This window comes from Leucoraja erinacea, chromosome 7 (genome assembly GCF_028641065.1).
Source record: "Leucoraja erinacea ecotype New England chromosome 7, Leri_hhj_1, whole genome shotgun sequence".
Lineage (NCBI taxonomy): Eukaryota > Metazoa > Chordata > Chondrichthyes > Rajiformes > Rajidae > Leucoraja > Leucoraja erinaceus.
The window spans coordinates 14040634-14068161 of NC_073383.1; the positions used below are offsets into that span (position 1 = coordinate 14040634).

Below are 27528 nucleotides of genomic sequence, written 5' to 3' on the forward strand. Positions count from 1 at the left end.
TTGAATGAATGCAGAAAGTGGGCTATCGATGGTTGGGGGGGGTGTGGGCAGAGATGCCACCAGGGGTTCATGGCGATCGCTCCTCGCCCTCTGCCTCACCCTCTCCACCACATCCACTTCACCTCCTTCACCATCCCCCTCACCCTCTTTCCCTCACCTGCACCTCCCTCTCACCTTCTCCCTACCCACACCCTCCTCTTCCTCTCTTCTCTCTCCCCTCCCTCCCTTTGTCCCCCTCAACCTCTCCCTCCCTCCCAATCTCTCACCCCCTCTCTCCTCCTCTCCCTTTCTCTCCCTCCCCTCTCCCTCTCACCCTTTCCCGCGCTTTCCTCTCCTCCCGCAGCCGCTCGAACTCCTCGAAGGATATTTTCCCCTCCAGATAGTCGATGAGCTCTGGGCTGAATCCCGACATGTTGGGGCCGGCGGGGAATGTTTACGGGGCGGACGAGCTTGTGGGTCCGTTGCTGCTGCTGTCACTCGGTGCGGTGGAAAAACCTGCCCCAGATCTGGTTCCGCCGCCGCCGCTGCTGCTGCTGCTCCTCCACCACCAAGTGATTCCCCCTCCCTAGTACCCCAGGTACGTCCACTCCTGCAAAGTGCAAACCCCCCAGTGCGGGGTTAATCGCTGCACGGTTCATTATAAAGTGTCATTGCCGAGAGAAATGTGCAAAATAATCTTGTGATAGTTGTTTAGCTGCTTAAGAAAATCCACATTGATGTAATTTTTGATATAATTCACGGTGCCTTTTGTTCAAAATTAAACTTAAACTGTAATTGTTGTTTAGCTGCTTTAAAATATCCACATTGATGTTTTTTTTTAAATGTAATTCATTGTGCCTTCTGTTCAAAATTAATTAACTTAAAGTGTAAATGTTAAATGTGAGAACTAATGAAGTAATTTGTGCTTCACAACCTGTGAACAGAGTACCGAAATTTGTGGGTGAAATAAAGACATTTGTACCATTCATTCTTTTGTTTGTATGGTGGCACAGTGGTGCAACTGGTAGAGTTGCTGCCTCACAGCGTCAGAGACCTGGGTTCAATTCTGACTTTGGGTGCTGTCTGTGCGGAGTTTGCATGTTCTCCCTGCGGCCGTGTGAGTTTCCTTGGAGTGCTCCAGTTTCCTCCCACATCCCATAAAACGTGCAGGTTGGTACAGGTTAATTGGCCATTGAAACCTGTCCCAAATATTGGGAATGGATTGGAAAGTGAGCCAACATAGAACATATGTGTGAAGGAACTGCAGATGCTGGTTTACACCAAAGATAGACACAAAATGCAGGAGTAACTCAGCGGGTGAGGCAGCATCTCTGGAGAGAAGGAATGGGCGTTTTGGGTTGAGACCCTTCTTCAGACGAGGGAGATCAATGGTCAGCATGGACTCGGTGGGCCGAAGGGCCTGCTTCCGTACTGTATCTCTAAGCTACATTTGTTTTTTACTATTTGGGTCGAGGTTTGTGCCTGTCCCTAACAGTCCAGAGATGCGGGGGGGCGGGGGTATAGAATTCTTTACCAAACTGAAGACATCAAAAAGGACCTTACCATTAATTAGATATTTGAAATGTAATCACAGTTGATAGAAATGAGGATCCAATCTACACCCAACAAGTGCCCATAAGCAGTAATTGAATATATTGCCAAGTCAACAAGGACAGGGCACTGGAGGATTCCCCCTCTTCTCTGAACAGTACAATTACATTGAAGATCAAAGACCCTTCATCAGAATTGGGAGCAGTTGCATGTCTTTCCTCAGCAAATGTGAAGGGGGAGAAAGATCAAATTCATCCCATGTGGATTCCAACTGAAATGCCACACGTTGCCATTCAGGATCATAGGTATAATCCATCACTGCTCATTGTATCCCCGAGATCCATGTTTGATGCTATACATTGGCAAATGTGTGCTCTTGACCCCTGCAAGAACACGGACTCAATCACAATGTTATTGGAGACATGCAGTTCTACTTTGTTCTTTGTCACATTCAGTCCTGCCACAGGTTACCTTTTCCCTTTCTTTCAGGTGTCAGAGATCACAGATTTCATCCACTCTTGATCACCAAAACACCTCTGGATCTTTCTCCTTCACTTCCCAATCACTTCCCCCATTTTTTCCCGTGCTGTGTTTTTACCTCTGCTCCCCATTTAAGATCCTGAATGATTACCCCTTTAAGGATCACCATCCTTTAGTTTAGTTTATAGATGCAGCATGGAAACCCTACAGCCCATTGGGTCCACGGCGATCATCGACCACCCTACACCAGTTCTATCCTACGCACTTGGGACAAAATTTACAGAAGCCAATTAACAAGTTTCAATATCTAATTAACCTATCATCCTGCACGTCTTAGAATACGGGAAGAAACCGGAGCACTCAGAGAAAACCCACGTGGTCACAGGGAGAACGCACAAACTCCATACAGACAGCACCCATAGCCAGGATTGAACCTGGAACTCTGGCGCTGTAAGACAGCAAGTCTATCGCCACAGCACTGTGCCATCCAGGAGGCCTCAGCTTTGCCCCTCTACTTTACCAGCTACTGAGACTGAAATGAAGTTGAACTCTTCATCTGCCTCTGTGTCCAACTCTTTGGTCAGGAGTCTTCATCTGAGACTGGCACCATTTACCTGTCTCCTGAATGCCCCATCTGGTCCAATCCCTCTGGCTGAGTAACCTCTCTATATCTATTCATCACTAACTGCTGATGCCAGAAAGACAATCTTGATGTTTTTCCACCTTGTACAGGCAATTATACAACTGCCAATTAACCTACTAACCCACACGTTCTTTGAAATGTGGGAGGAAACCAGAGCTCAGGCAGCACTTAAAGTCAGGATTAAACCCAGGTCTCGTCTCCAGCATTGTAAATCAACTGCTGCACCATTGTCACCAAAGTGTTTCCAGTATTTTCTATATTTTGGAGTGCAGTCTAGCCAAGAACTCTGAGCCCTGCAAGACTTGTTGTTACTTTCGAATAAACTCCAGATTTCCTGGCATCCCGTGTATCTTTCAGAGCATTCTTAATTCTCTATCTTCAATACTTAGCATCATTTCTATGTCCTGGCAACAGTTCCCTGCTACCAGAGCACGCTCCAATCTTTCATAACAGGTATTGCATTCTTAACTGTTGTTTGTGTTAGATAATAGTACATAAACTAAACAAATATTCAAAGTACCAAAACTCTCTTCTTGCATTCATTGAGGAAGTCTGTACTGTGCCAATTATATTAAATGAGAACTGTTTTCACTTAATTGGTAAATTCCATTGTTATTGTCCAGGTTTTGCCATTTGGTGAAAACTCAATTGATATTGATTAAGGAAAATATTCAGTACTAGCCCGTCAGATTTATTTATCTGATGAAATGTCAAAATTGTTTTGGTCGAAATGCAGCTTTTACACAATCAGTATTTACACTGATACAGTATTCCAGACATCTGTTAAATAAAAAATGCTTTGAATCAGAACATTTTATCTAATTGTATGGTATATTTAGATGGTTGCTAGACATATGACGGAGAAATGATTGGTCCTTGTGATAGGATTGGAGAAGAAGGCTAGGAGAAGCCTTGTGTGGAGCACTAGCCCCTTCACGACCATTTGGATCACATTAATTGCTGGATATTCTGCATAATTTAATCTATTCCTGAAGTCACTGGAACTGCATCCAGTTGCCGGAAAGGGCACAATAGGAACTTGCATCTTTCAGGCCTTTATTGGGCAAAATGCCTGTGGTGCAACAAAATCTACACTCTACGCCCCTAATGGAGTCTGTTTTGTTATTTAATGGTAAAAGGGTAATTTCAAATGACGGAAATCATTTCTGACTTTACAATAAACACTCAATGATGTTTTGAATTCCGTTTCAATCGGCCATGTCCTCACATGCCGTTGCAGCTGAAGGCTAGATTTGATAGATCCTTTTCATAGCAAAAGGATTTGAGTATAGGAGCAGGGAGGCTCTACTGCAGTTGTACAGGGTCTTGGTGAGACCACACCTGGAGTATTGCGTACAGTTTTGGTCTCCAAATCTGAGGAAGGACATTATTGCCATAGAGGGAGTGCAGAGAAGGTTCACCAGACTGATTCCTGGGATGTCAGGGCTGTCTTATGAAGAAAGACTGAATAGACTTGGTTTATACTCTCTAGAATTTAGGAGATTGAGAGGGGATCTTATAGAAACTTACAAAATTCTTAAGTGGTTGGACAGGCTAGATGCAGGAAGATTGCTCCCGATGTTGGGGAAGTCCAGGACAAGGGGTCACACCTTAAGGATAAGGGGGAAATCCTTTAAAACCGAGATGAGAAGAACTTTTTTCACACAGAGAGTGGTGAATCTCTGGAACTCTCTGCCGCAGAGGGTAGTCGAGGCCAGTTCATTGGCTATATTTAAGAGGGAGTTAGATGTGGCCCTTGTGGCTAAGGGGATCAGAGGGTATGGAGAGAAGGCAGGTACGGGATACTGAGTTGGATGATCAGCCATGATCATATTGAATGGCGGTGCAGGCTCGAAGGGCCAAATGGCCTACTCCTGCACCTAATTTCTATGTTTCTATGATCTTTATGTTCCAAGAGTAATACCATGTAGTAACACCATGGAGTAATTTCTCCTTCTGACTTTCTTCAGAACGTTTTGTTTGAAGAAGATCCCAACCCAAAACATCACGTCTCCATGTTCTCCAGAGATGCTGCCTGACCCACTGAGTTACTTGAAAGTCAGTTTGCATACATTTAAATTCGTCCTTTTTATTGATCACTCTCCTACAAGCGGTGAAATCTGTAGGTTGAGGTGTAACACCCGTGACCCCTGGTTTTTGCATTGATTCAAACTAATAGTAGTTTGAATCATAGGCAGTGTCTTTATCTGTGGAAAATGTTACTGCTCTTAGAAATGATGTTCTGCTTCTCATTGTTCGTTCTTATGAAAGCACACCCTTCACAGATGCTGTCTGACCATTTGCAGGATTCTTTGTTTCTATCTCAAGGTTCCTCCATCCGCAGTAATTTGTTTTGGAGCAACAACTCTTCATCAGATGCTTTCTTAGCTACACACAGCCAAAAGCACACAAAGGGTAGGAGCAGACTTCCTGAAGACTTCCTGCAAATCTCAGCCAGGATGGCCACTGTCATTGAAGCTCATTTATTAACACAGTCGCATTCTCACCACGTTGAAGTTATTTGATACAATTATCTGACATGCAACCAAAATGATGTGGGATAAAACCGAATGTTCAAGTAGCTGAATGGATCAGATCAGGGGTCACAGCCACGACTGGCAACTGTGGCCGAACCCAAACACAAACACCTGTAGGTGCCAGAAATCGGAAATAAAACAAAAATTGTTGGAAACACTCAGCAAGCTGGGCATCATCTGTGAGAGAAAAAAATAAATGATGTTTCAGGTCAATTGACCTTTCATTCAATAAAGGGTCAGCGCCCTAAATTGCTGTCTTTTTCTCTCTCCACAGGCTCTGCCCGATCTGCTGAGTATTTTCATCACCTCTGGCTTGTATTACAGATACCTGTCCACAGATATCAGCGTGGTAAGTGGCATTCTTAAAGCATTTAATACCCAACCTGAAAAGGCTCACTATTTCAACCAATTTAGACAGAAAATAGAAATGTGAAAAATCTGTAGGTTGGCTGTTACCATCTTGAAAAATAATCAAATACTTCTTGACTTTATCAGTTAAATACGGCACATACAGCCCCTGCCCCGTCCCCAGACCACGAAGACTTTCTTTGGAACTAATTTTGTATACATACTCTGAGACCCACTTTAGTTGAGAGATACAGCTATACCAGGGACAATTTACATTTATACCAAGCCAATTACCTTACAAACCTGTAAGTCTTGAAGTGTGGGAGGAAACAGGAGCCCCTGGTGAAAAGCCACGGGGAGAACGTACAAACTCCGTACAGTCAGGATCGAATATAGAAACATAGAAAATAGGCGCAGGAGTAGGTCATTCGGCCCTTCGAGCCAACACCGGCATTCAATATGATCATGGCTGATCATCCAAAATCAGTACCCCGTTCCTGCTTCCCCCCATATCCCTTGTTTCCGTTAGCCCTAAGAGCTCAATCTAACCCTTGAAATCATCCAGTGAATTGGCCTCCACTGCCTTCTGTGGCGGAGAATTCCACAAATTCACAACCCGGGTCTCCGGCGCTGTAAGGCAGCAGCAACTCTGCCGCTACCACTCTTCCATCCAGAGGCATTTTCTTTTTTAACTGCAAAACATTCTGACACCAGCCCTCACTTCACCTACTTGTATGAACTTCTGATATGATGTCGACAAGTCTTGGTATCATTAAAATTGCCTCCGACCATTTTTTACCTGGTTTTGTTCGAGATACAATAGCCGGCGCGGAAGAACAACACTAATCACATATGATTTAACACATTCATTTATTTTACCCTGGCTTATTTCACGACAATTCCAAACCCGACCCTCATTGCCGTGAAATACCAGGTTGATCAAACTTTGCATCACAGATTGAAAGAGAATGACAGGTTTCAGGTGAAAGCAAAATGCCATCTAAACATAAACATGAAAAACGCGGGAGGCGATTCAGTGGAAAGGGCATCGACAAAAGTAAAAGTCGACACAAACAGTGGACTGTGAACCTAACACTAAAAGGACAGTGCTTTGATCGAGTTGATCGCTATTGATTCTAGGCGAGTGTTCAGAGCGTCGTGGCAGCTTTCGGTCTCGCTGTAGTCATCCTTTCAACAAAGCTGCAAAGGAATCTTTTTGTCCTTCGTAGTCTGAGAAGGCAGAGGTGATGTGGTTGGGGTAGTGGGAAGCCGCCGCCGATGATGGTCTCTTGTTGTCCATTCTGAAAACGGTGGAGAACTTGCCAACGTCAAGCCCTCGGCCAGAGAAATAAGCTTGAAGCGTTCGGAAAAACTGCGGGAGAAGAGGACCATTAACATGCACTGCCGACAAAGTGTGAATTAGTGGTCGATGACATTAATGCATGCGGATAAATCGGACGCGTCTCAATGCAAACTGTCACCGTCAAAGGATGAAATGGAATGAAACGCGGTGACTTCAACCACAGCCTGTGAGAACTAGGCTTGAGACGCTCTCGTTTTATTATGAGACGATGAAATCCTGTCCACGTTACGATTACCTGCAGCACTGCAGACACCCGCTGAGTTCCTCCAGCAATTTTGTCTACCTGTGTATGGCACGGTTGTTAGAGGAGGCTGGTGACACTTTCACAGAAGGCAAAGGACACCAGTAGCAACGTCCTTACAACCAAGGCTAGGTGTACCTGTATGTGATGTTCGCATGTTTAGCCAGTCTACCGCTCATCCGCCTACCACGACGCTCCTCACACAATAACTAGCAATAAAAGATCTGAGACTTAAAACTTTCTAGTTCCGCCGTCGCGTAAGACGAACAGCAACAGCGGCTAGACTGGTAAATGATACCACAGGGACAAAGGATCAATCAATAAATCTACAGCTCCCAGCATCTTGGACAAGCTAGCTAGCCTTTCTCGTTTTACGGGAGGCGCTTTATCAGGCGACAAGTTTCAAAATCGTCCAAACTGACAATTTATTTGCAGCTATAAAACTGAACGCGGTTTGTGTGTGTGTGTGTGTGTGTGTGTGTGTGTGTGTGTGTGTGTGTGTGTGTGTGTGTGTGTGTCTGTCTGTCTGTGTGTGTGTGTGTCTGTGTGTGTGTGTCTGTGTGTGTGTCTGTGTGTGTGTGTGTGTCTGTGTGTGTCTGTCTGTGTGTGCGTGTCTGTCTGTGTGTGTCTGTGTCTATGTCTGTGTGTGTGAAACGAGATAATAATTTACATCCATTGTAATCCACATAGAGAATCATAGATATTCATAACGAAATATTTAAATTGGCGAACAATAACATTATCTTCCAAACAATTCAAGAACAATTATTTTCCCCGGCCCCAAATATTATAATGAAACTTTTTTTTAAATCTATGTCTTGGCACATCTGCCTCCAAGTGTTTTGTGCTGACAAAACTAACTTCACACTGAACTCTTACCAATTCCCTGTTCCTTGGGTTTTCCAAAGATTTCCAAGCATCCTTAGACTCCAGGGGTATTGCATGGACCAAAGTCACGAGGAAGAGGGTGAGACACAAAGTAAAAACCTGCGCTTTCAGCATGGTGTTGCTGGAAAGAAAACCAGGAGAATTATTTCACAGAGACATGAAACAAAATTGGTGAGCAGGTGGCAACAATTTCTTCATACTCACACACACACACTTGGCCTCAAAAACAAACTTGAGTGAGTGGCGCTCACTGTTGTGCGGCTTGGAAATGTCTTCGTCTTGCAGTCAATTCAGTTTTATATCTGTGGTGGGGTGTGTGGGTGTCAGTGACGTTCGCGGTGTGTGCCAAGGTATTGATATTTCAATTTTGATCCGCTTTTAGCGCTAAAAATAGTTGTGTTACCAACCTATTAACTGCGAGGCAGAAGACCCAAAGTTCGTCCTTCTTGGCGATAGCAACATTTTTTTTTTTTATAACGAAGTTACACAATTTTAAAATCTCAGGAGAACCATGACAAAATGAGTTATCCGGATCACGGAGCGGCCCGGGCGAAGTGTGGCTGTTGCAATCTGTGGAGTTTTAAGAAGCTTTGGATGTTGGGTTGGCTTCACCAGGGGAGAGCAGCCTCCTCCCTTCAGTATATTCGACAGTTTGTCGTCCAAGCCGATCTCGCAACTGCACCAAAGCAAAATGTAACCAGGCCGTGGGTGGAATTAAACTGTTAGCACTTTGGGCTTCGAATATTGTGGAGGGAAAGACCAGTTAGTTGGTGGACGGTTACTTGATGTTTTTGTCTACAGAATGGTTTGGAAATTGAAATTGGGCAGAAAAAAAATACATATCTGTCATAAATAACAGGGGGGGACATAGTCTATCCTGATGCGTAATATGAGATTGGATGAAGAAACTTCGACTGCTTGTCTCGGTGGTTTCTGCGGGACATTCTGCAAATACTTTGATTCCTTCAGCACCAGGGGCAGCGCCTGCTCCGAGCCAAACATAGGGGCGTCGTTATAGAGAAACGCTACTCCCGAAATGAGTTTTTGAGGCCAAGCCAATGCATATTTGCAAGGCAGAGATGGACATATTTTTGTTTTAGGGTGTCAGGGGTTATGGGGAGAAGACAGGAGAATTGGGGTTAGGAGGGAGAGATAGATCAGCCGTGATTGAATAACGGGGTAGACTTGATGGGCCGAATGGCCTTATTCTGCTCCTAGAATTTATAAACGTGTGCTTATGAACTAAACAGCAGCAGAGAAGATCTTCGAAGAAAATGTATGAACGAGTAAGCACTCGGCTTCACCAAACAACTGTTTCAAACTAATAAACACTGCAATAGGGCCGGTTCCCGAACCAACAACAGGTGTCCGTTCCCGGTGTGGTGCCATTCTTATCTGATATGTTACCTGTTCTCCGTTTACAACCGTGATGTGGCAAGAACCAACACACAATTATTAGCGTTTAAGAAGGAACTGCAGATGCTGGAAAATCGAAAGTACACAAAAATGCTGGAGAAACTCAGCGGGTGCAGCAGCATCTATGGAGCGAAGGAGATAGGCAACTTGCCTATTTCCTTCGCTCCATAGATGCTGCTGCACCCGTCGAGTTTCTCCAGCATTTTTGTGTCCCTACCCAGTTATTAGCCCTAACTCCGGAATTCCGACAATGAAATTGTCCGAGGCGCCAAATCCAGAACCACGGGCTGCTGCTGTGTTTACTCGGGTCTTTTCCGCTGCTCCAGCCCACGGTTCAAGCTGCGGGCTGTAGCTTTGTAAATTGTAAATGGTTACAGGCGAGCAGACAGCGGCACTCTGCTCTCAGCAGCGGCACAAGGCGGCCAAGCTGAATTCCGCCCTGTCTGTACCCGCTGTCGCCCAATGCGCCAGGGAGACCTCCGCCTAAACACAGACAGTGCACGAAACGGTGGCGTTTCTCCCGCACATCTGACTCAAGTAATACAAAAAAAAACCCGAAGTCGTGTGGTACCGGGAATATTAAAAAAACGGAACATTCTCAGGATCTTCTGGCTGAAGAAATCGCCAATGCTTCATCTCTCCACAGATGTTGCCGGAGTAGTTACCACTCGAGACGTTTCCACCATTCTGTTTCAATATTTCCTTCAATTAATAACGTGCTCGAAACAAAATAGCATCTTGATATCTTCTAGCGTCTGTGATTGTAGGCTTTTCTGCCCAATGGGACAGATTTGGTGGCCCAAATTAATGCCCTTGGGGACAATGGACCAGGAGCGACGTGGACACAACATTGGCGAAGTTGGAGAATAATGACAAACATTTGATATCAGCCGAAGGGGCAGAAGATAATTGCCAGTTTCTCTCATCCACTTTCATGGTCTTCACCTGGTGACATGAGATACAAATGTTGCAAATGACACAAAACGCGTTTACAAACTTCAGGAGGACTTGGGCTAATGAATTGGATAGTTAGTCCCAACGCAGTGGAACACCAACTAAGGGCAGCGTGAACGTATATAATTTGGGACAAAATGTTGGCGTAACTCAGCGGAACAGTTAGTATCTCCGGAGAGAAGGAATGGGTGACGTTTCTTCTGCAGTTCCTTCCTACACATATATAATTTGGCAGATGGTTCAGCTTTACCAAAACAATGCAAACTTCACAATCGCGGCGGGATCAGAAATACACGGAATGTGCTGTACAAAGCAGTGAGCGGGCCGGATACTTTGAGAGGGCAGTTATAACAATATGAGATTCTTAGCTGTATTAATTGATGCCAGGATGGTAACATCAAATAAGTTTGACTTAAGCTTCTTTGGTTATACCTCCGCTGAAGTATTGCAGCCATTTTTTAAAATTTATAGATATTGTTTATGACACTTTATAAATATTTTTGTTTTGTTTTTTGTATGCTGTTTCACACTTGCTTTTTATTCTGTTCGAAATAAATAATAAAATAATTTAAAAATATAAAAAAATTATCACAGCTTCAGAAGGAAGAAAGGGCTTCGAGAGGAGAGGACACAAAAAAAACCGAATGGAATTAGAGGAGTGGACGACCCTAGTTAGATGTTGACTGGAGAAGATGGTATTTCCCGAGAATGTGGAGGCTGCAAGGTAATTTGATGGAAATGTTCACAATCATCAACGATTGGAGCAGGTCAGTAAGTTAGTAAGTTAGATGATTGTATAAGGAAGGACGTCGTGACAATGACATCACCTACAGTCCTTGATTTGGATATAGAAAGAACACAGAACAGTACAACACAGGTATCGGTCCTTTGTCCTACAATATCTGTCCTGAACATGATGCCAAGACTATCCCTTATCTGCCTGCACACAAATCATATTCCTCCATTCATCACATATCCATGTGCCTAGCAACAAAGCTCTTAAATATCGGTGGCCTCTACCTTCACCTTCAGTGCAGTCAAGGCACCCGCTTGCAACAAACTTGTTCTGCACATCTCCTTTAAACTTTGCCTCTCTGACCTTGAAGCTATACATTGTAATATTTGATATTTCCATCCTGGGAAATGGGTTCTGACTGCTTGCCCTATTTATGCCTCAACTTTTTTATATACTTTTATTAGGCCTCTCTCAAATTCCAGAAAAAGCAATGGAAGTCTGTCCAACCTTGTAGCTAACACCCTCTAATCCTGGCATCATTTTTGGTAAACCTCCTCTCCAAAGTCCCCACATCCTTCCTGTATTGGGGTGTCCAGAATTACACACAATATTCTAAATGTGGACAGCCAATGTGCTATAAAGCTGCACCATGACTTGATGACTCTTGTACTCAATTCATCGAGCAACGAAGGCAAGTGTACCATACGCCTTCTTCACCACTCTATTCAGGGAGTTATGGTCTTGGATCCCAAGACCCTCTGAACATCAATGCCAGTAAGAGTCGTGCCATTATCTGTATATTTTTCCCTTGCATTTGACCTTCCAAAGTCCAACACCTCACACTTGCTCAGATTAAACTCCATCTGCCATTTCTCTGCTCATTTGCGTAGCTTATCTCTATGTCATGGATGCTTTGACAACCTTCCTCACAGTCAACTCCAGCAATTGGGGGTCATCTGAAAACTAACCCAATCTACATTTATCTTCTAGATTAGTCGAATATGGGGACTTTATCAAATGCCTTCGTAAAATTCATCCAGACAACATCTACCGATTGAGTCACTTCCTCAAAAAACGCAATCAAGTTAGTAAGATACGACCCCTTGTGCACAAAGCCATGCTGAATATCACTTTTCATTCTTGGCAACTGGGTCTAAATCCTGGAACTCTCTATAGAGCAGCAGACAATGAATTGGACAAATCCTCTAGCCCATAAAAAGGAGAGGACATAAGAAGCAAACTGCTGGAGGAACTCAGCAGATTGAGCAGCATCTGTGCCAATGTTTGGGGTTAATACCTTGCACATGGAGTGAAAGTGGAGCGGGAAGATAGTCAATATAAAGAGAACATGTTACTGATCCAGTGACTCTGATCCATTATCAACAATCAGTTAATATCTTCCTTTCAAAACTTCAGTGAGATTTGTCTGTCAATAATAACCAGTTTGAGTCTAGCCACCATCTTTACTATCCTTTAGTTCAAGTTCAAGTGAGTTTATTGTCATGTGTCCCTGATAGGACAATTAAATTCTTGCTTTGCTTCAGCACACAGAACATAGTAGGCATTGACTACAAAACAGATCAGTGTGTCCATATGCCATTATATAAATATATACACACATGAATAAATAAACTGATAAAGTGCAACTTTATCCAAGCTACCACTAAGTGTAAACCACAGATATCTCGTAGAGATATCCAGAATGGGCATTATGAGGAAAGTTAACTATGCAACTTGAGCATTCCATTACAGGGAACTTCTTACCAATGCCTTTTGCTGTTGATCATATTTTGCAATTTTCCTCTTTTCTTGTTTTTGTTTTGTTTTTTTGTTTTGTTTATTTTATTAGAAGTTAATACAGCACAAAACAGTACAGTGGAACCTAATTTTAGGTGCCAACTATGTAATACCATAATCCATTCTATGTACAACGTCTAGTTTTATGTTATGAGAAGGAAGTAAGCAAGACAAGAAAAAGAAAACAATAGAAAGAGGAAAAAGTGGAAAAAATAGATGGTAGAGAGTAGAAAAACATGAAGTGTGTATATAAAAAAGAAAAAAGAAAGAGAGAAAGTGGAAAGTAGAAATAGATGAGAAGGCCCCTTAAAAGAGAATTTTGCAAATCTGTATTCGGAGATGTAGATCTATCCGCGTCATGAACTGAAATCAGCAATCTTTACGGTACCACTGCATCACATGATTCCAAAAGTCGATGAAAGGAGACCAACTCCTTAAGAATTGGTCATATTTATCTATTAGTCGGAGTCTCATTTCTTCAAGGCATGCTATGTCCATCATATTCCTAATCCACATTGGTATGGTTGTATTTTTCCAAAATTTAAGTATCAATTTCTTTCCAATTATTAACCCATAATTAAAAAAAACATTTTGATCTTTATTTAAATTGGTATCTTCTCCTATTATTCCAAACATAATCCATTCCGTTTTGGGTTCTATTCTTGACTTGAAAAGCTTTGTAAATATATCAAATATATCACTCCAAAATGTATTCAACTTTGTACATCCTACAAATGAATGTGTTATATTAGCGTTTTGAAACAAACATTTATCGCATCTGGGAGAGACGTTTGTATAAAATTTATTCAACCTCGTTTTTGAATAATATAGTCTATGTAATAATTTGAATTGAATTAAATTATGTCTTGCATTAATAGAACAGTTATGTGTATTCATCAAATACTTTTCCCATCTATCCTTCGAGATCTTTATCATTAGCTCATGTTCCCAACCTTCCCTTAATGCTTCTGTTGAGGGTGATTCTCTATTTAATATCTATCTATCTATCTATCTATCTATCTATCAATTATATATTAAAACTCTGTGGCTGCCGCCTGCCGTCCGTCCGGCCGCCTGTCTGCCTTTTGATTTGTTTCCATCGTGTGATGTCACAATGCCCAATGCTCACATATGTCCAATCGGGATGGATTCATTTACATATGCCTTTGCACCAGCCCCAGCCCCAGCCATATTCCCACCCCGCAACCGTGCTTTGGAGGAACAACACAACCCAGGTGGTTAGTGTGACGCCTCACCCCCCCCCCCCCCCCCCCACCCCCCCAAACGCTGTTGGGGAAACAGACCCAACGGGTCTGCACTTGGTCTAGTTATTATATAAAAGTCTGTGGCTGCTGCCTGCCGTCCGTCCGTCCGGCTGCCGGCTGCCTTTCTTCCTTTTTATTCGCTGCTCCTTCCTATCAGCTTCAAACACACTTCAAAACAAAGTTGCAAGACAGGAACACTCTGAACTTTTCACCTCAATGGGATATCACAGCAAGTGCTTCAACAGGAGGGGGAGGGCCAATTGGTATTGCAATTGGAACTGCTGCAGCAGGCAGGGGAGATGAAATTTGATTTTTTTTTTAAATCCACTGCTGAGGGAGGCAGGGGAGTGCTGGAATCTTACATTTAGGAACGGGTTCAGTTCTGTTGGAGGAGACGGGTGCATGGTGGAATATTGGGTTGGGGGATCACATCATTGGGGGAGCTACCCAACGGGTCTGCACTTGGTCTAGTATATATATAAAACTCTAGTCCCATCCGACCGCCTGCCGTACGGCGCCCTTCCTTTTGATTCGCTGCTCCTTCCTATCGCTTCCAACACACCAAAACAAGTTGCAAGCGAACACTCTGAACTTTTCACCTCAATGGGATATCACAGCAAGTGCTTCAACGGGAGGGTGAGGGCAAATTGGTATTGCAAATGGAACTGCTGCGGCAGGCAGTGGAAGCGCAATTGGAATTTTTTTTTAATCCACTGCTGAGGGAGGCAGGGGAGTGCTGGAATCTTACATTTAGGAACGGGTTCAGTTCCGTTGGAGGAGACGGGTGCATGGTGGAATATTGGGTTGGGGGATCACACCATTGGGGGAGCAGACCCAACGGGTCTGCACTTGGTCTAGTATATATATAAAACTCTCGTCCCATCCGACCGCCGCCGTACGGTGCCCCTCCTGCCTTTTTTCCCGCCGTGCCCTGCAACTCCGAAACCAGACGTCCAATCGCGAGAATCGCTCGCGACGTCCATCGGAATTTTGCATGTACGGCTTCCGGTAGAGATTCTTTCGCTTTCCCTTTCTAAGACGCAGAATCGCCGACATCTTTTCCATTTCGGTAGAGATTTCGCTTTTCTTTCTAAGTATCCGCTCCTCATTACATTTCCTCGTTTTTAATCAAATCCTTCACCTTCCCCCCCCACCTCGATATTTCAAAAATAAACTGGCTTATCACCCATAGAGGCAGCACCAGCCCCAGCCCCTGGTGAATGTTCCATCGTGAGATGTCACAATGCCCGATGCTCACAGATGTCCAATCGGAATGGAATCATTTCCATATGCCTTTGCAGGAGCCCCAGCCCCTGGTGAACGTTCCATCGTGTGATGTCACAATGCCCAATGTTCACATATGTCCAATCGGAACTTAAGAGGGAGTTAGATGTGGCCCTCGTGGCTAAAGGGATCAGGGGGTATGGAGAGAAGGCAGGTACAGGATACTGAGTTGGATGATCAGCCATGATCATTTTGAATGGTGGTGCAGGCTCAAAGGGCCGAATGGCCAACTCCTGCACTTAATTTCTGTTTCTATGTTTCCCTCTCCTCACCCCTCTCCCTCTCGCACCCATCCCTCTCTTCCTCACCCCCTTCCCTCTCTCCCCCCGCCCCCTTCGCCCTACCCCTCTGACCCTCTTCCACCACTCCCCTTCCCCCCCCCCCCCCTCCCCCCCCCCCCCCCCCCCCCCCCCCCCCCCCCCCCTCCCCTCCCCCATCCCTCTCCCCTCCCCCTCCCCTCTCCCTCTCCTTCCCCTCCCCCTCTGTTCCTCTTCCACCACTCCCCCGTCCCTCCCCCACCCCTCCCCCCACCCTCCCCACCTCCCTCCTCTTCTCTTCTCTCCCCCCCCTCCCTCTCCTCACCCCTCTCCCTCACCCCTCTCCCTCTCTCCCTCACCCCCCTTCCCTCTCTCCCCCCCCCCCCTTCCCCTCTCCCTCCCTCCCCCGTCTTCCATCACTCCCCCCCACCCCTCTTCCCTCCCTCCCCCTTCCCCTCCCCCCCCCTCCCCCCCCCCCCCCTCCCCCACATCTCTCTCCCCATCCCTCTCTCTCACCCCCTACCCCGCTCACCTTTCTGTACCGTTTCCTCCTCCTCCTCCTCTCCCCTCCCTCCCCTCTTCTCACCTCCCCTCCCCCCACCTGTGTGTTTGGGGTGTGGTTAATGTGAGTGTGATGCCGCAGCCCGCCCCCCCCCCCCCCCCCCCCCCCCCCCCCAATATTTCAAAAATAAACTGGCATCTCACCCATAGAATCAGCCCCAGCCCCTGGTGAATTATCCATCATGTGTCATTTATTTCGAAAAAAAGTTTTGTTTGTTCTTTTATATACTCATAACCCTGTGGGTTATTTAATATGTGTGCATTGAACCTCCAAAAAGGTTTTATACTCGGCATTCCCTCAATTTTAAGTATAAAAGTCAATGATGAGTGATCAGAAATAATACTATTATGATATGATGGTTTATTCGTATACGGGATCAATTTTGTGTCCAATAAGAAATAGTCAATTCGCGAATAAGTTTTGTGAACTGATGAATAAAATGAGTATTCCCTACCACTTGGATTTGCTATTCTCCAAACATCAGCTATGTTATTATTTTTTATATGTATTAAAAAATTCACAGGTCTTAGTTTTAACAAGACGCTTCCCTAGCTTTATTGATTTATCTAAGTATGGGTCTATAACATAGTTTAAATCTCCCCCCATTGTTATATTTTGAAAATTATGCTCTGCGATTAAATCTATTATTTTCCTAAAAAATTGCGGGTTATCAAAATTAGGAGCGTAAATATTTATCATAGTTAATGGTGTATTGTAAATTTCTCCCGTGACTATAACATATCTTCCCTCTTTATCAGATATGGATTTCTTTAATTTAAAAGGTATGCCCTTCCGAATTATAATGGCCGTGCCTCTTGCTTTAGAGGTGAATGAGGAGTAATAGGTTTGACCTATCCAATTTGCCCTTAATCTGATCTGAGTTTGTTGTTTCAAATGTGTCTCTTGTAGGAAAGCAATATCCATATTTAATGATTTTAATTGTGCCAGAATTTTACCTCTTTTAATTGGCTCATTCGCACCTCTGATGTTCCAACTACAGAAGGTGAGACCTCCGATATTTATTCGACTATTATCTTGCATTGGCTATTATTACCAGACTGTATGATTCATGTGATGCAGCCAAGTACCTCAGAATCCCGAATCCAGAGTTGTCCTTCATAATTTCTACAGTAGTTCTACATCTCCTGACACTATTAAACATAATTAAGGGAAAGAGAAAAACATAAAATAAAGTGTACATAAAAATTATTGAGTCATACAACACATAATTGTGAATAAACAAAAAAAGTGAATGTAATTTATCAAAAAAGCGATAAATTACAAAAAAGCCACCTAAGGTAGCTAGATTTGTTTTTAAATTGACCTCCGTCGATGAGATTATGCACTGGGCCTTATCCCCCTATTAGAATTTGACCCAACGTTAGTCGGTTCCCTCTAATTGTTACCAAAATTATCATATCAGGTCATCGCTGAACAGTTTAAAATAGAATAAAATAAAAGGGAAGGTAGAAGATTTGGATTAAAATAAAAGTAATTATGGGTTAAAGTACCTCGTCAAAAATTACACTTTTCATTTACCTGTATGTTAGTTAATTCATTCTTAGTATTTAGTATTTAGTATTAAAAATATATGTCTAACCTCCCCCACCCTTCCTGCTATATAGTTAATCGTGTTAGTATGGGACATTACGCCTTTAACGTTGGTTGAGTTTATTGCGCGTAATTGGATAATAGGTCATATAGTGTGGAACAGATGCCTCATATCATGGCCATTTCAAAAGGAGACGGTCTCATAGTTCTCCGTGCTGAAGGGTTTGGTGACGAGCTTGCGACCTTGAGCTTTCATATGTGCTTTCAGTTCAGAAGTTTAATTCGGCCTGTGTTATTGAACAGCACATTCTTGCCAAATAAGCCTGTCTGGTAACCGTCTGAAGCGTTCTAGTGTCTTAATTGGAACAGAAAAAACAAAGTTCCACTGATAAAATGGCTATTATTCTGTTCCTCCTTGAATTTTGTTTAAAATCTCCTGGGCGTATTTGTGAGTAGAGTCCGGGTCCGTAAATGAGCGTTGCTTGCCCTTAAACGTAATTAGCATTTTTGCTGGATAGATCATGCCATAACGAACTTCAGAATGTCCATATAAAATACTGCTTGCCCTTTTAAACTCGCGTCTTTTTGCCAGAATTTCCCGAGGATAATCCCTATAGAATCTTACGATATTATCAGCGAATGTAAGATTTTCTCCATAGGTTATCTTCTTTAATAGAGTTTCCACAGTTGAAATATCTAGGAACTTTACAATAATTTGCCTTGGTGTAGCATTATCATGTTTTTGGAAGCGACCCACTCGATGAGCCAGATCTATCTTTGGTTTTCAGGAAGTTTGAAAACATCTTTAAGTAGATTAGTAATAAAATCACGCATTTGAAGGCCATGTTCAGCACCTTCTTTAACTCCTACTATTCTCAGATTTTGCCTCCTTGACCTGGCCTCTAAATCTTGACATTTCTCATTCAGTTTATTCATTAACTCCCAATTCGTATCGTGTCGTTTTTTCAGACCTGTTATCTCTTGGCTCATCTGTTCCATCTCACCCTCCATTACTTCCATTAATTTTTCCGTGTCTGTTAATTGCTTCAGCAGGGTGTCATGTTTGTTGTTATAATCTCTCCGCATACTTTCCATTTCCTTCGCTGTCCTGGACTCCAAATCTTTAAACTGCTGGTTCAGGGCTACATAAAGCTCTTTTACTTCGCCGCAGCTATTATCAATTTTCTTAGAAAGATTGCCCTCCATAGTGGAGAAGTTGTTCTGAATTGTAGAATTCATTTTGGCAAATTGCTTCTGAAGATCTTTAGTAATGTCTTTAAGAATATTAGCTCTTACCGTTTCTTCCCAGCTTTTCATTTCTTTCTCCTTTGTATCACTTCTCGCAGCCATATCGCTTGTAGGTTGTTGAGGTTCCAGCTCCTCTTCCAAACTTTCAAACGTGGGTTCAGGGGTGGTTTCAAGCTCATCCAGAGCTTTTTGGAGCTGGAAACTGATTGTAGTCTTCTTGGGTCCTCTCTGACCTCTTCTCTTTCTCATCCAGTTTTTACGATAAGATCGTTTTAAATCCCAAATCCACCAGTACCGTTTGATGGAGTCAGTACCCTTGACGTTCAGCAAACCTGATAAGAATTTTTAACTCGATCCTGGCATGGGAGTCGACTTTAAACACGATTTGTCTGGAGGAGAGCTCAGTGCAGCTGCCTTCACTGCTTCATAGCAGCCACCGGAAGTCGCAATTTTCCTCTTAACCAAGAATTTTTAAATGTCATTAATTCAACGAATTTCTGGATAAACCTTAAAAGATAGCTTGCAATATTCAATTTTTGAGCAGAATGGTTTTCAAATATATTTGTTACTTTGGCATCATTTTGTTTTGACCAAGTGGACAATTGTCACTCAGTAGAATGACACACTCCCAGAATGATTCAGACACCCTGGATCTTTGAATTATATACCAAAGTAGCAAATGACAATGCATATCTGTTATTTGTTTGATCCACAATGGTATGAAACGATCCATGCAATGAGCTGAATAGCTTCTTTTCTGGGCCATGCATTTCTAGACAGGTTTGTGCTGTCTGGGGTCTGACATGACTATTGTGGTGTGCCCACAGATAAGAAAGATAAAGAGGACACTGTTTATGCTGTATCAGAATTCATGCTCATTACACATGGGGGGGTTGCAAGTAGTCATTTCATTCAACTCATTTAGGTTATAGCGGACAGATCTACCGACAGCGGCCCACGCCAATCCTGGCTCGCAGCTCTGGCTGCCCGTGCTGTCTGCCCCCCCCCCCCAACTCACACCGCACCTTCTGCCGCCACTGCCCACCCACACAGTTCCTCAACCACGCCTGTTGGCAACACCACTGACCCTTGCTTCCACTCCGTCCTGCGAGCATCGACCATTAACTACGCCTCTCCCCCGGCCAGGGCCGTCAACTCACCTGGATTCCTGGTCCAGTTCCGGACCTAAGGTCTGAAGAGTAGTCTCGACCCGAAACGTCACCTGTCCTTATTCTCCAGAGATGCTGTCTGACCTGCTGAGTTACTCCAGCACTTCGTGTCATTTCTGTGTATCAACCGGCAACTACAGTTGTTTGTTTCTAATACTTATACAATAATAAGACCTGACTCGGTTATAGCGGACAATCAGCAAGAGCGGTCACCATCCCCCCCCATCCTGATTATCTGTATTTCTATTTTTTTCTATACCGAAAATAAATTATGTCAGATATTAGTTCAACTTTTTTTTTGTTCTGATGTGAACCAGTACGTACAAATGGGTGTTCATCAAGTTATAAGTTAATGGTGAAAACAGTAGAATGGAAAGAATAGATAAAATATATCTACCAAGTAAGTTTCTGTGTAGTTTCACAATAGATGTCTCCCATTTACTTCATCATTTCTCATAAAAGATACAGTCTATGGATAGTATTTGTTATAACCTACTGGCATGAGATAAACAAGTCTCGCCTTAATGGTCCTTTTTTATGCTCAGAAAGGAGCTTTAATAGGCCAAGCAATACCTAGGTATTGTAATATAATTCACAAAGGAAACAGAAATTGTTTCTTGAAGACACCTGTCAAAATCAGAAGCAAGTACACTATGTAATGTTCAGTACACCAGTCAGCCAGTTGTTGATATATCCTGGCTCCGAGTCGTTCACAGAATACAATTTTACTCTATTCAATAGAAATTGGTTTCATCTTTTGAGTTTCTTTGATTTTTATTATTTTTTTTTCTCTATATATCAATCAAACTACAGATGACACTACTGGTAAGTATAAATAACATCTAAATATATCTTCCAGTTTTCAATACAATATATGTTTTTACTTCGTCTTTGGAATGCATGGTTATTTAACAAGCAATACCAATAAATGCGATCTTTCAAGCACATTTCCAATTAACTGATGTCATGGTATAGGTCAGGTAACAGCAAATCAATGATGTTCCTTGTTATTTTATTCCCTTGGGCAGTGTCGAGGAGCAGGTTCATTATTTGGCTAGTTAGAAACAGGAAATCATTCTCTTTGAATCTACTTCAAAACTGAGGGATTTTTTTACCAAACTGAATGGCAAGGTCTTGCAACAAGCATATGGCCATATCAACAAATAGGCAGTGCCTTGGAAATCCAATACAAACACATTGATTTCCAGATTTAACACTAAATGGTCAGTCTTGCATTTGTAATTCCATTTAGAAGAGGTGGGTTGGGAATATGAACTTATTAAATGTAGAAACAGAGAACTGCAGATGTTGGTTAATACACAAAAGCCGGTCACAAAGTGCTGGAGTAGTTCAGGCAGCATTCCTGGAGTACATGGATGGGAGACATTTCAGGTCGAGACCCTTCTTTTGTCCTTTGGCATGCATTAAATGCTCTTTAAATATTGTCCCAATATAATATAGTGTGGGGTAGTGAATTTAGTGTGGGGTAAACGCGTTTCCAAAACCGTCTGATATTTACCCGTGAAATCATGTGAAGAGCACACAGAAATGAAAAGGGTCTGAGAAGTTACCATTTGAACCTGCCTTTAAATAGGGATTGAGATAGATAACTGCAGAAGGCTTGGACAGTAGCATTCTATTACTCAGCTATCAGGACTTGCACATGGAAGAGGGAATCACGACGCAGGATAACTTGTAGGGACCCTTACCATGTACATAGGGTATTTGCACAGAGGCTCAGGTTTCCTAAACCTCAGGGCAGCACAGTGGCACAAGTAATAGAGTCACTGCTCACAGCACCAGAGACTAGAGTTCGATCCAGATCATAGGTGCTATCTTTGTGGACTTTGCACATTCTCCATGTGACTGCATGGGATTCCTCCTGGTGCTATGTTCTCCTCCCACATCCCAAAGACGTGCGAATTTGTAGTTTAATTGGTCTTTGTAGGGAGTAGATGACAAAGTACGATAACATAGAACTTGTATGAAAGGCCGATGGATGGTCAGCATGGACTAGACGGGCCAAAGGGCCTGTTTCCAAGCTACATCTTTCAATTAAACAAAAATCAGTGCACTTGTGGCTCCGGATTGCTCAGTGGAAGATGTTGGCAACATTAAAAAAGACCAGATGGGCATGGTCCACTGGCAGCTGTGAAAGTAACGACTGTCGACAACCTCCATGCCCCTGCATCCTGCCAAAGTACAACTCAAAGTGCAACTCAAAGCACAAGCAAAACTCAACATATCTCAGATGTTGCTGTTGGTTGATTACAAATATATCAAACTGAAACCTAATGTCTCGTTTGCAAGAGCAAACAATTACATGAACTTTATCAGTGGGGCAGTCAGCGCCTGCTGGATAGCACACTAACAATCTCCTCAACCAAGTCTTTGACACAAGCGTCCTTGACTCCATTCTACAACATGCTGCTGAAATCTCTTCAACGCTGGCAACAAATTGAACTGCTCACCCAACTGCTGAAAATCAAAAAGCAAACATACCATATGCCTCCTTTACTACCATGTCTACCCGAGTCAGTACTTCTATGTACTTCCATTCAAAGAATCTCTCAGTACTACAATGCCTCCTGGGCCCTGCCATTTACTTATCAAGGAGATATCATCATTTTGAAAGGTCTGATTGCAGTATTTCTAGACGTTTCCTAGTTGTCTACAGCAGAGAAAGATCCTTCTCAACTGTTTCTTTCCAGACGCCACAAAGTTCCCCCAGTTATAATGTGGATTTCAGCTACCGGGAGGTCCAATGGGTGACAAATCCAAGAAAATTGCAAAGAGCAGCACCAACTTCAAACCTCTGGCTCCATCAGTGGAGAGGGATTCCAGTGGATCCTTCTCAAACTTAGCTGGCTTCAAAAACTGAGGATGGTCCATCTATTCTAGTATGTAGTTGTATAGAACGCCTTCATCCTTTGCTCCTCTATGGCACACATGTTAACTTCACAGACCTAATCCCAATGCAAACTGGGTCAATCAAGGGTGAAACATTTTGTCCACCCTCTCTTCATAAAACCCCATGTCATCTCCAATGACCTCATTGGGATGAAGCTAATCAACAGCATGAACCGGGAAACTGTTAACCACCCTCATCTCCACTGCAGACTCAAAAGCACTCCAACATTAGCCACCGAGTTACAGTAAGCAAATGATCCTTGCGCATATGCTTATTTGGAGACTGGCTCTAAATCATCGTGATTCCTTCCCTTATGGGCCTGTCCCACTTAGGTGATTTTTCAGCGGCCTGCCAGGGACTGTCAATTTTCCGGCAGTCGCCTGAAAAACCGGGATTTGGAACGGCGACTGTCAGAATGGAACACGCACACACACACATCGCAAAGGCGGGGGCCAGGGCAAGCAGGGGAGCGCTGTCTGAAATTCACATGGTACAAAGCCAAGGTGATACAGACACACGCCGCGATGAACAGGAAGGTGGCCGCTGTAATTAAGACGGCTAGCACAGTGTATGGTAAATCCTTTAAAAGAGGGGAGAAGGGGGTGGGTGGGAGAAGGAGTGAAGACAAGTTTTAAGAAGCCAGACAACTTTTAATAAGCCAGAGACACAGAGCTGTGAAGTTCGGCGGGCATTTAACATTACCGCTCAGATATCCTTGGTTCTGAAAACTCCTGCTTACGTTTTTTTATTTTATATGGATGTATGGTAATCTAATTTATTCTCTATAAAGCACTTTGGCTTCAACGCGATTTGATTTAAAAGTGCTATATAAATAAAAATTACTTACTTACAATGCGCCAATTAAAATGCCCGGTCAGCAAAGGCGATTTAACTAAAACTACCGACGACCACCTCGACTACCCATAACTACATTACGACCCCACTACAACTGCACCTGCGACTACAGGTTTATCAATTTTCTCCATGGCGACCAATTTCAACATATTGAAAAATTTGCGGCGACCATACGGAGGCCGCGACTAGTTCCCAGAATGCGGGAACTCCTCGCAACCATGAAGGAGACTCACCAGAGACCACCAGCGAAAAGCTTGTACACCAACCTGCCCAGCTACATGACAGAACTCTCCTCACCCATCCAGGTCCAGGATGAATACATGGTCAATGCAAGTCTCTTTACAAATCTACCACTGCCTCTAGTACACCAGTATGGTTTATGGCCATCTGAAAAAGTGTTTGAAGACCCAGATCTCAAGTCTGCAGTGACCTCCATCTTCCTTAACTCATCAGCAAGCATTTCATAACATTGGCATTGCCTTCACAGAATGCTCCAAATAATGGTCAATATCCCGTTTATAATCTCTGCATCAAGACTCTAATCTCACTTATAGGCAGGCCACACAGCAAGTTGGAAAGTAAATCATGAAAGACTACAAAGTGATATAGACAGATTAAATGAATGGCCAGACCTAGCAAATTGAATATATTGTAGGAAGATGTAAAATTGACCATCTTGGCTGGAAAAATGAAAAAAGCACATCGAAATGGTGAAAGAATACAAATCTTAGAGCTAGAAAGGGATCCAAGTATCTCACTGCATGATTCACAGGCTACGGTGCTGGAGTTAATTAGAAAACCTAACCTAATGTCATTGTCTATTACCAGGTGAATTGAATGAAAAGGAAAGGACGTCGGGCTTCAGTTATATAAGGCACTGGTGAAATCACTTCAGAATGACTACACTGGTCTCGTTTTACAAGAAAGTAAGTGCATTGAAAATAGTTAAAAGTGGAGTCATATGCTCAAGTATGGTGAGGTAAAGGTACAATGAAAATCTTGTTTGAAGCAGCATCACGACACATTGACAGACACAAAATATCAATCATACATAAGTTACACAAAGAGAGTAAAAAGAAGAAAGGTAGTATAAACAAGACATTAGCGCAAAATAGAACTAGAAAATAGTCCAATGCATTAAATTTGGTTGGATTTTGTAGAAAAATTGGGCAACTCAGGCATGTGGTTAAAATAATGAGAAATTACTTGATCGAACATAGAAGTTTGCGAAGGGTGTTGAGAGCGAGGACATGGCAGATGTGTCCTCTTGTGGGGGAATCTAGAACTACGGGGTCATTGCTTAAAAGTGAAGCATATATGCGATAAAATATATTTGACTGTTGGGAGTCTTTGGAACTCTCTTCCTCAAAGTGCAGTGGTAGCAGAATCTGAATATTTTTAAGGACGTAGACATACACATGACCAGCAGGTAATGGGCTACAGAGGATAGGTGGAAAGGCAAGATTGATATTACAATCATATCAGCCATCATGTTACTAAATAGTAGGCTTGCAGGGATGTACAGCCCACTCTTGCTCCTACTTTTTATGTTTCTGTGGTTTTTGGAATCTCTACCACAAGACTAGTCAAACTGGCACCAAACACTAAGGGCTTTGCTGCAGTCCGTGGGGTGTTGCAAACCTAGTGTGCTGCTGCAAGAATTTCATTGTTGTGTTTTGGTACTATTTGCAGAGTTCACACATGCTCTCTCCGATATGTGGGTTTACCTCATGTCTCCAGTTGCCTCCCTTATTCAAAAGCCATGCTGGATTCATGGCAAAAAGAATCAAAGGTGCATTGATGGGCTTGTGGGCAATGAGTTGCAAGGATACAGGCAAATCAGGAGAGAGGGAATGGGACTGATGGGAATGCTCCCCTTTTGTGCCATTAGTGTAAGGTATCATCGGTCAGATTTAATTATGTTTGTTAGTAGTAATAAGTAATTATTTCCATCCCAATTTGCAGAGAATAACACCATCAACAAAGAGATTTCATTTCTGAGAGTGTTTCATAGAACATCAATAGAAACTTAAATTAGGCTAAAGTTTTATTGTGTAATCATGGAGTTTTTAAGGCAGCAAAATGTTTGTTTCCAATTGTTTGTTATGCAATCATAAATAAAGCACATCAGCGCCTCTACTTCCTGAGAAGATTACGGAGATTCGGTATGTCAAAGAGGATTCTCTTGAACTTCTACAGGTGCACGGTAGAGAGCATTCTGACTGGTTGCATCTTGGCCTGGTTCGGCAACTTGAACGTCCAGCAGCGGAAAAGACTACAAAAAGTTGTAAACACTGCCCAGTCCATCACCAGCCCTGACCTCCCCACCATCGAAGGGATCTATCGTAGTCGCTGCCTCAAAAGGCAGCCAACATCATCAAATACACACACCATCCTGGCCATGCACTCATCTCACCACTGCCATCGGGAAGAAGGTACAGGAGCCTGAGAACTGTAACGTCCAAGTTCAGGAACAGCTTCTTTCCTACAGCCATCAGGCTATTAAACACTACAACCTCATAAGCTATAAACTACAATAGATTATTATTATTATTATTGCACTGTTATTGCTTGTTCTTATTTTTTACTGAGTTTTTGTTATATTATTTATAATGATTACATATTCTGTTGTACTGCAGCAAGTAAGAATTTCATTGTTCTATCTGGGACATGACAATAAAACACTCTTGACCTGACTCTTGATATCACTTATCACTCTATCAGCATAATATACTGTAGCAGAAAAACAATTTAACAAATGAAAACTTTACAGTACTGAACCTTTGAACATGTGAGGTTGTCAACACCGAACATTGAGAAACAAATCAATCTTTGACTTTGCAAGTAGAAATGAAGTACTGCTAAAAGTTTCAGACAATTTAATACCTTTTAATTAGATTGAACTCTTAAAAATGACATGACCATCTTGTTGATTAATTATGATTTACTATCACAACTGATTGTCAGCACGAAAAACAATTTAAAACTGTACATTATTAGATTGTATAAATCTGGCAAATATTACGAATGCAATTTTGTTTCAAAAGCAACATAATTTGCATCAATAGATTACAAAAGAATTTCCATCGCACAAATTTCACAAATATACTTTCAAAATTGATAGCTCATTGAGACTCTATTAAGATTGCAGTTTTGAAGTGAAACAAGTCACATCAGTGATAGATAGCATTGAGTTTAAAACCCGCAGATGTTTGATCACTTGGTTTACAGATACTTTATTGCACATGTCAGTTACAGGCTATGACAACAGTGTTCTCTTTAGTTAAACATTAATACAAGAATGGTAGACATGGCAATGGCTTTACCCTTCATCGCCATGGAGGTGTGATTTTCTAAAGTTAGAAATAGAAATGAGCTTATATAGGTACTAACAAATATCCTTGATAAGAGGACTTAACTTTTTGATGCCTTTCCCCAGTGGAAAATTTTGATTCTGTTGGGGGACGTTCATGTTGAATTCTATAATGTGTTG

General features: G+C 42.7%; 2 protein-coding genes and 1 long non-coding RNA gene across 3 annotated transcripts in view; 1 reads left to right on the top strand and 2 right to left on the bottom strand.

Moving 5' to 3' along the window:
* The window catches only part of gtf3c3 (general transcription factor IIIC, polypeptide 3), a 53354-nt gene extending 52839 nt beyond the window's left edge, over positions 1–515 (bottom strand). Inside the window, exon 1 of the mRNA XM_055637796.1 lies at positions 314–515. Within this exon, the coding sequence (XP_055493771.1) occupies positions 314–412 (99 nt within the window). The 5' untranslated portion in view covers positions 413–515. The remainder of the gene's footprint in view (positions 1–313) is intronic.
* LOC129698659 (uncharacterized) lies at positions 446–26840 on the top strand. The gene is made up of 5 exons (XR_008723698.1): positions 446–577; positions 5465–5539; positions 10995–11124; positions 24864–24961; positions 26235–26840. It is a non-coding gene; the product is annotated as an uncharacterized LOC129698659 (long non-coding RNA).
* The window catches only part of pgap1 (post-GPI attachment to proteins inositol deacylase 1), a 154362-nt gene continuing 133227 nt past the window's right edge, over positions 6394–27528 (bottom strand). Inside the window, exons 27-28 of the mRNA XM_055637794.1 lie at positions 8022–8151; positions 6394–6910 (exon numbers count right to left, since the gene is read on the bottom strand). Of these exons, the coding sequence (XP_055493769.1) occupies positions 6722–6910; positions 8022–8151 (319 nt within the window). The 3' untranslated portion in view covers positions 6394–6721. The remainder of the gene's footprint in view (positions 6911–8021; positions 8152–27528) is intronic.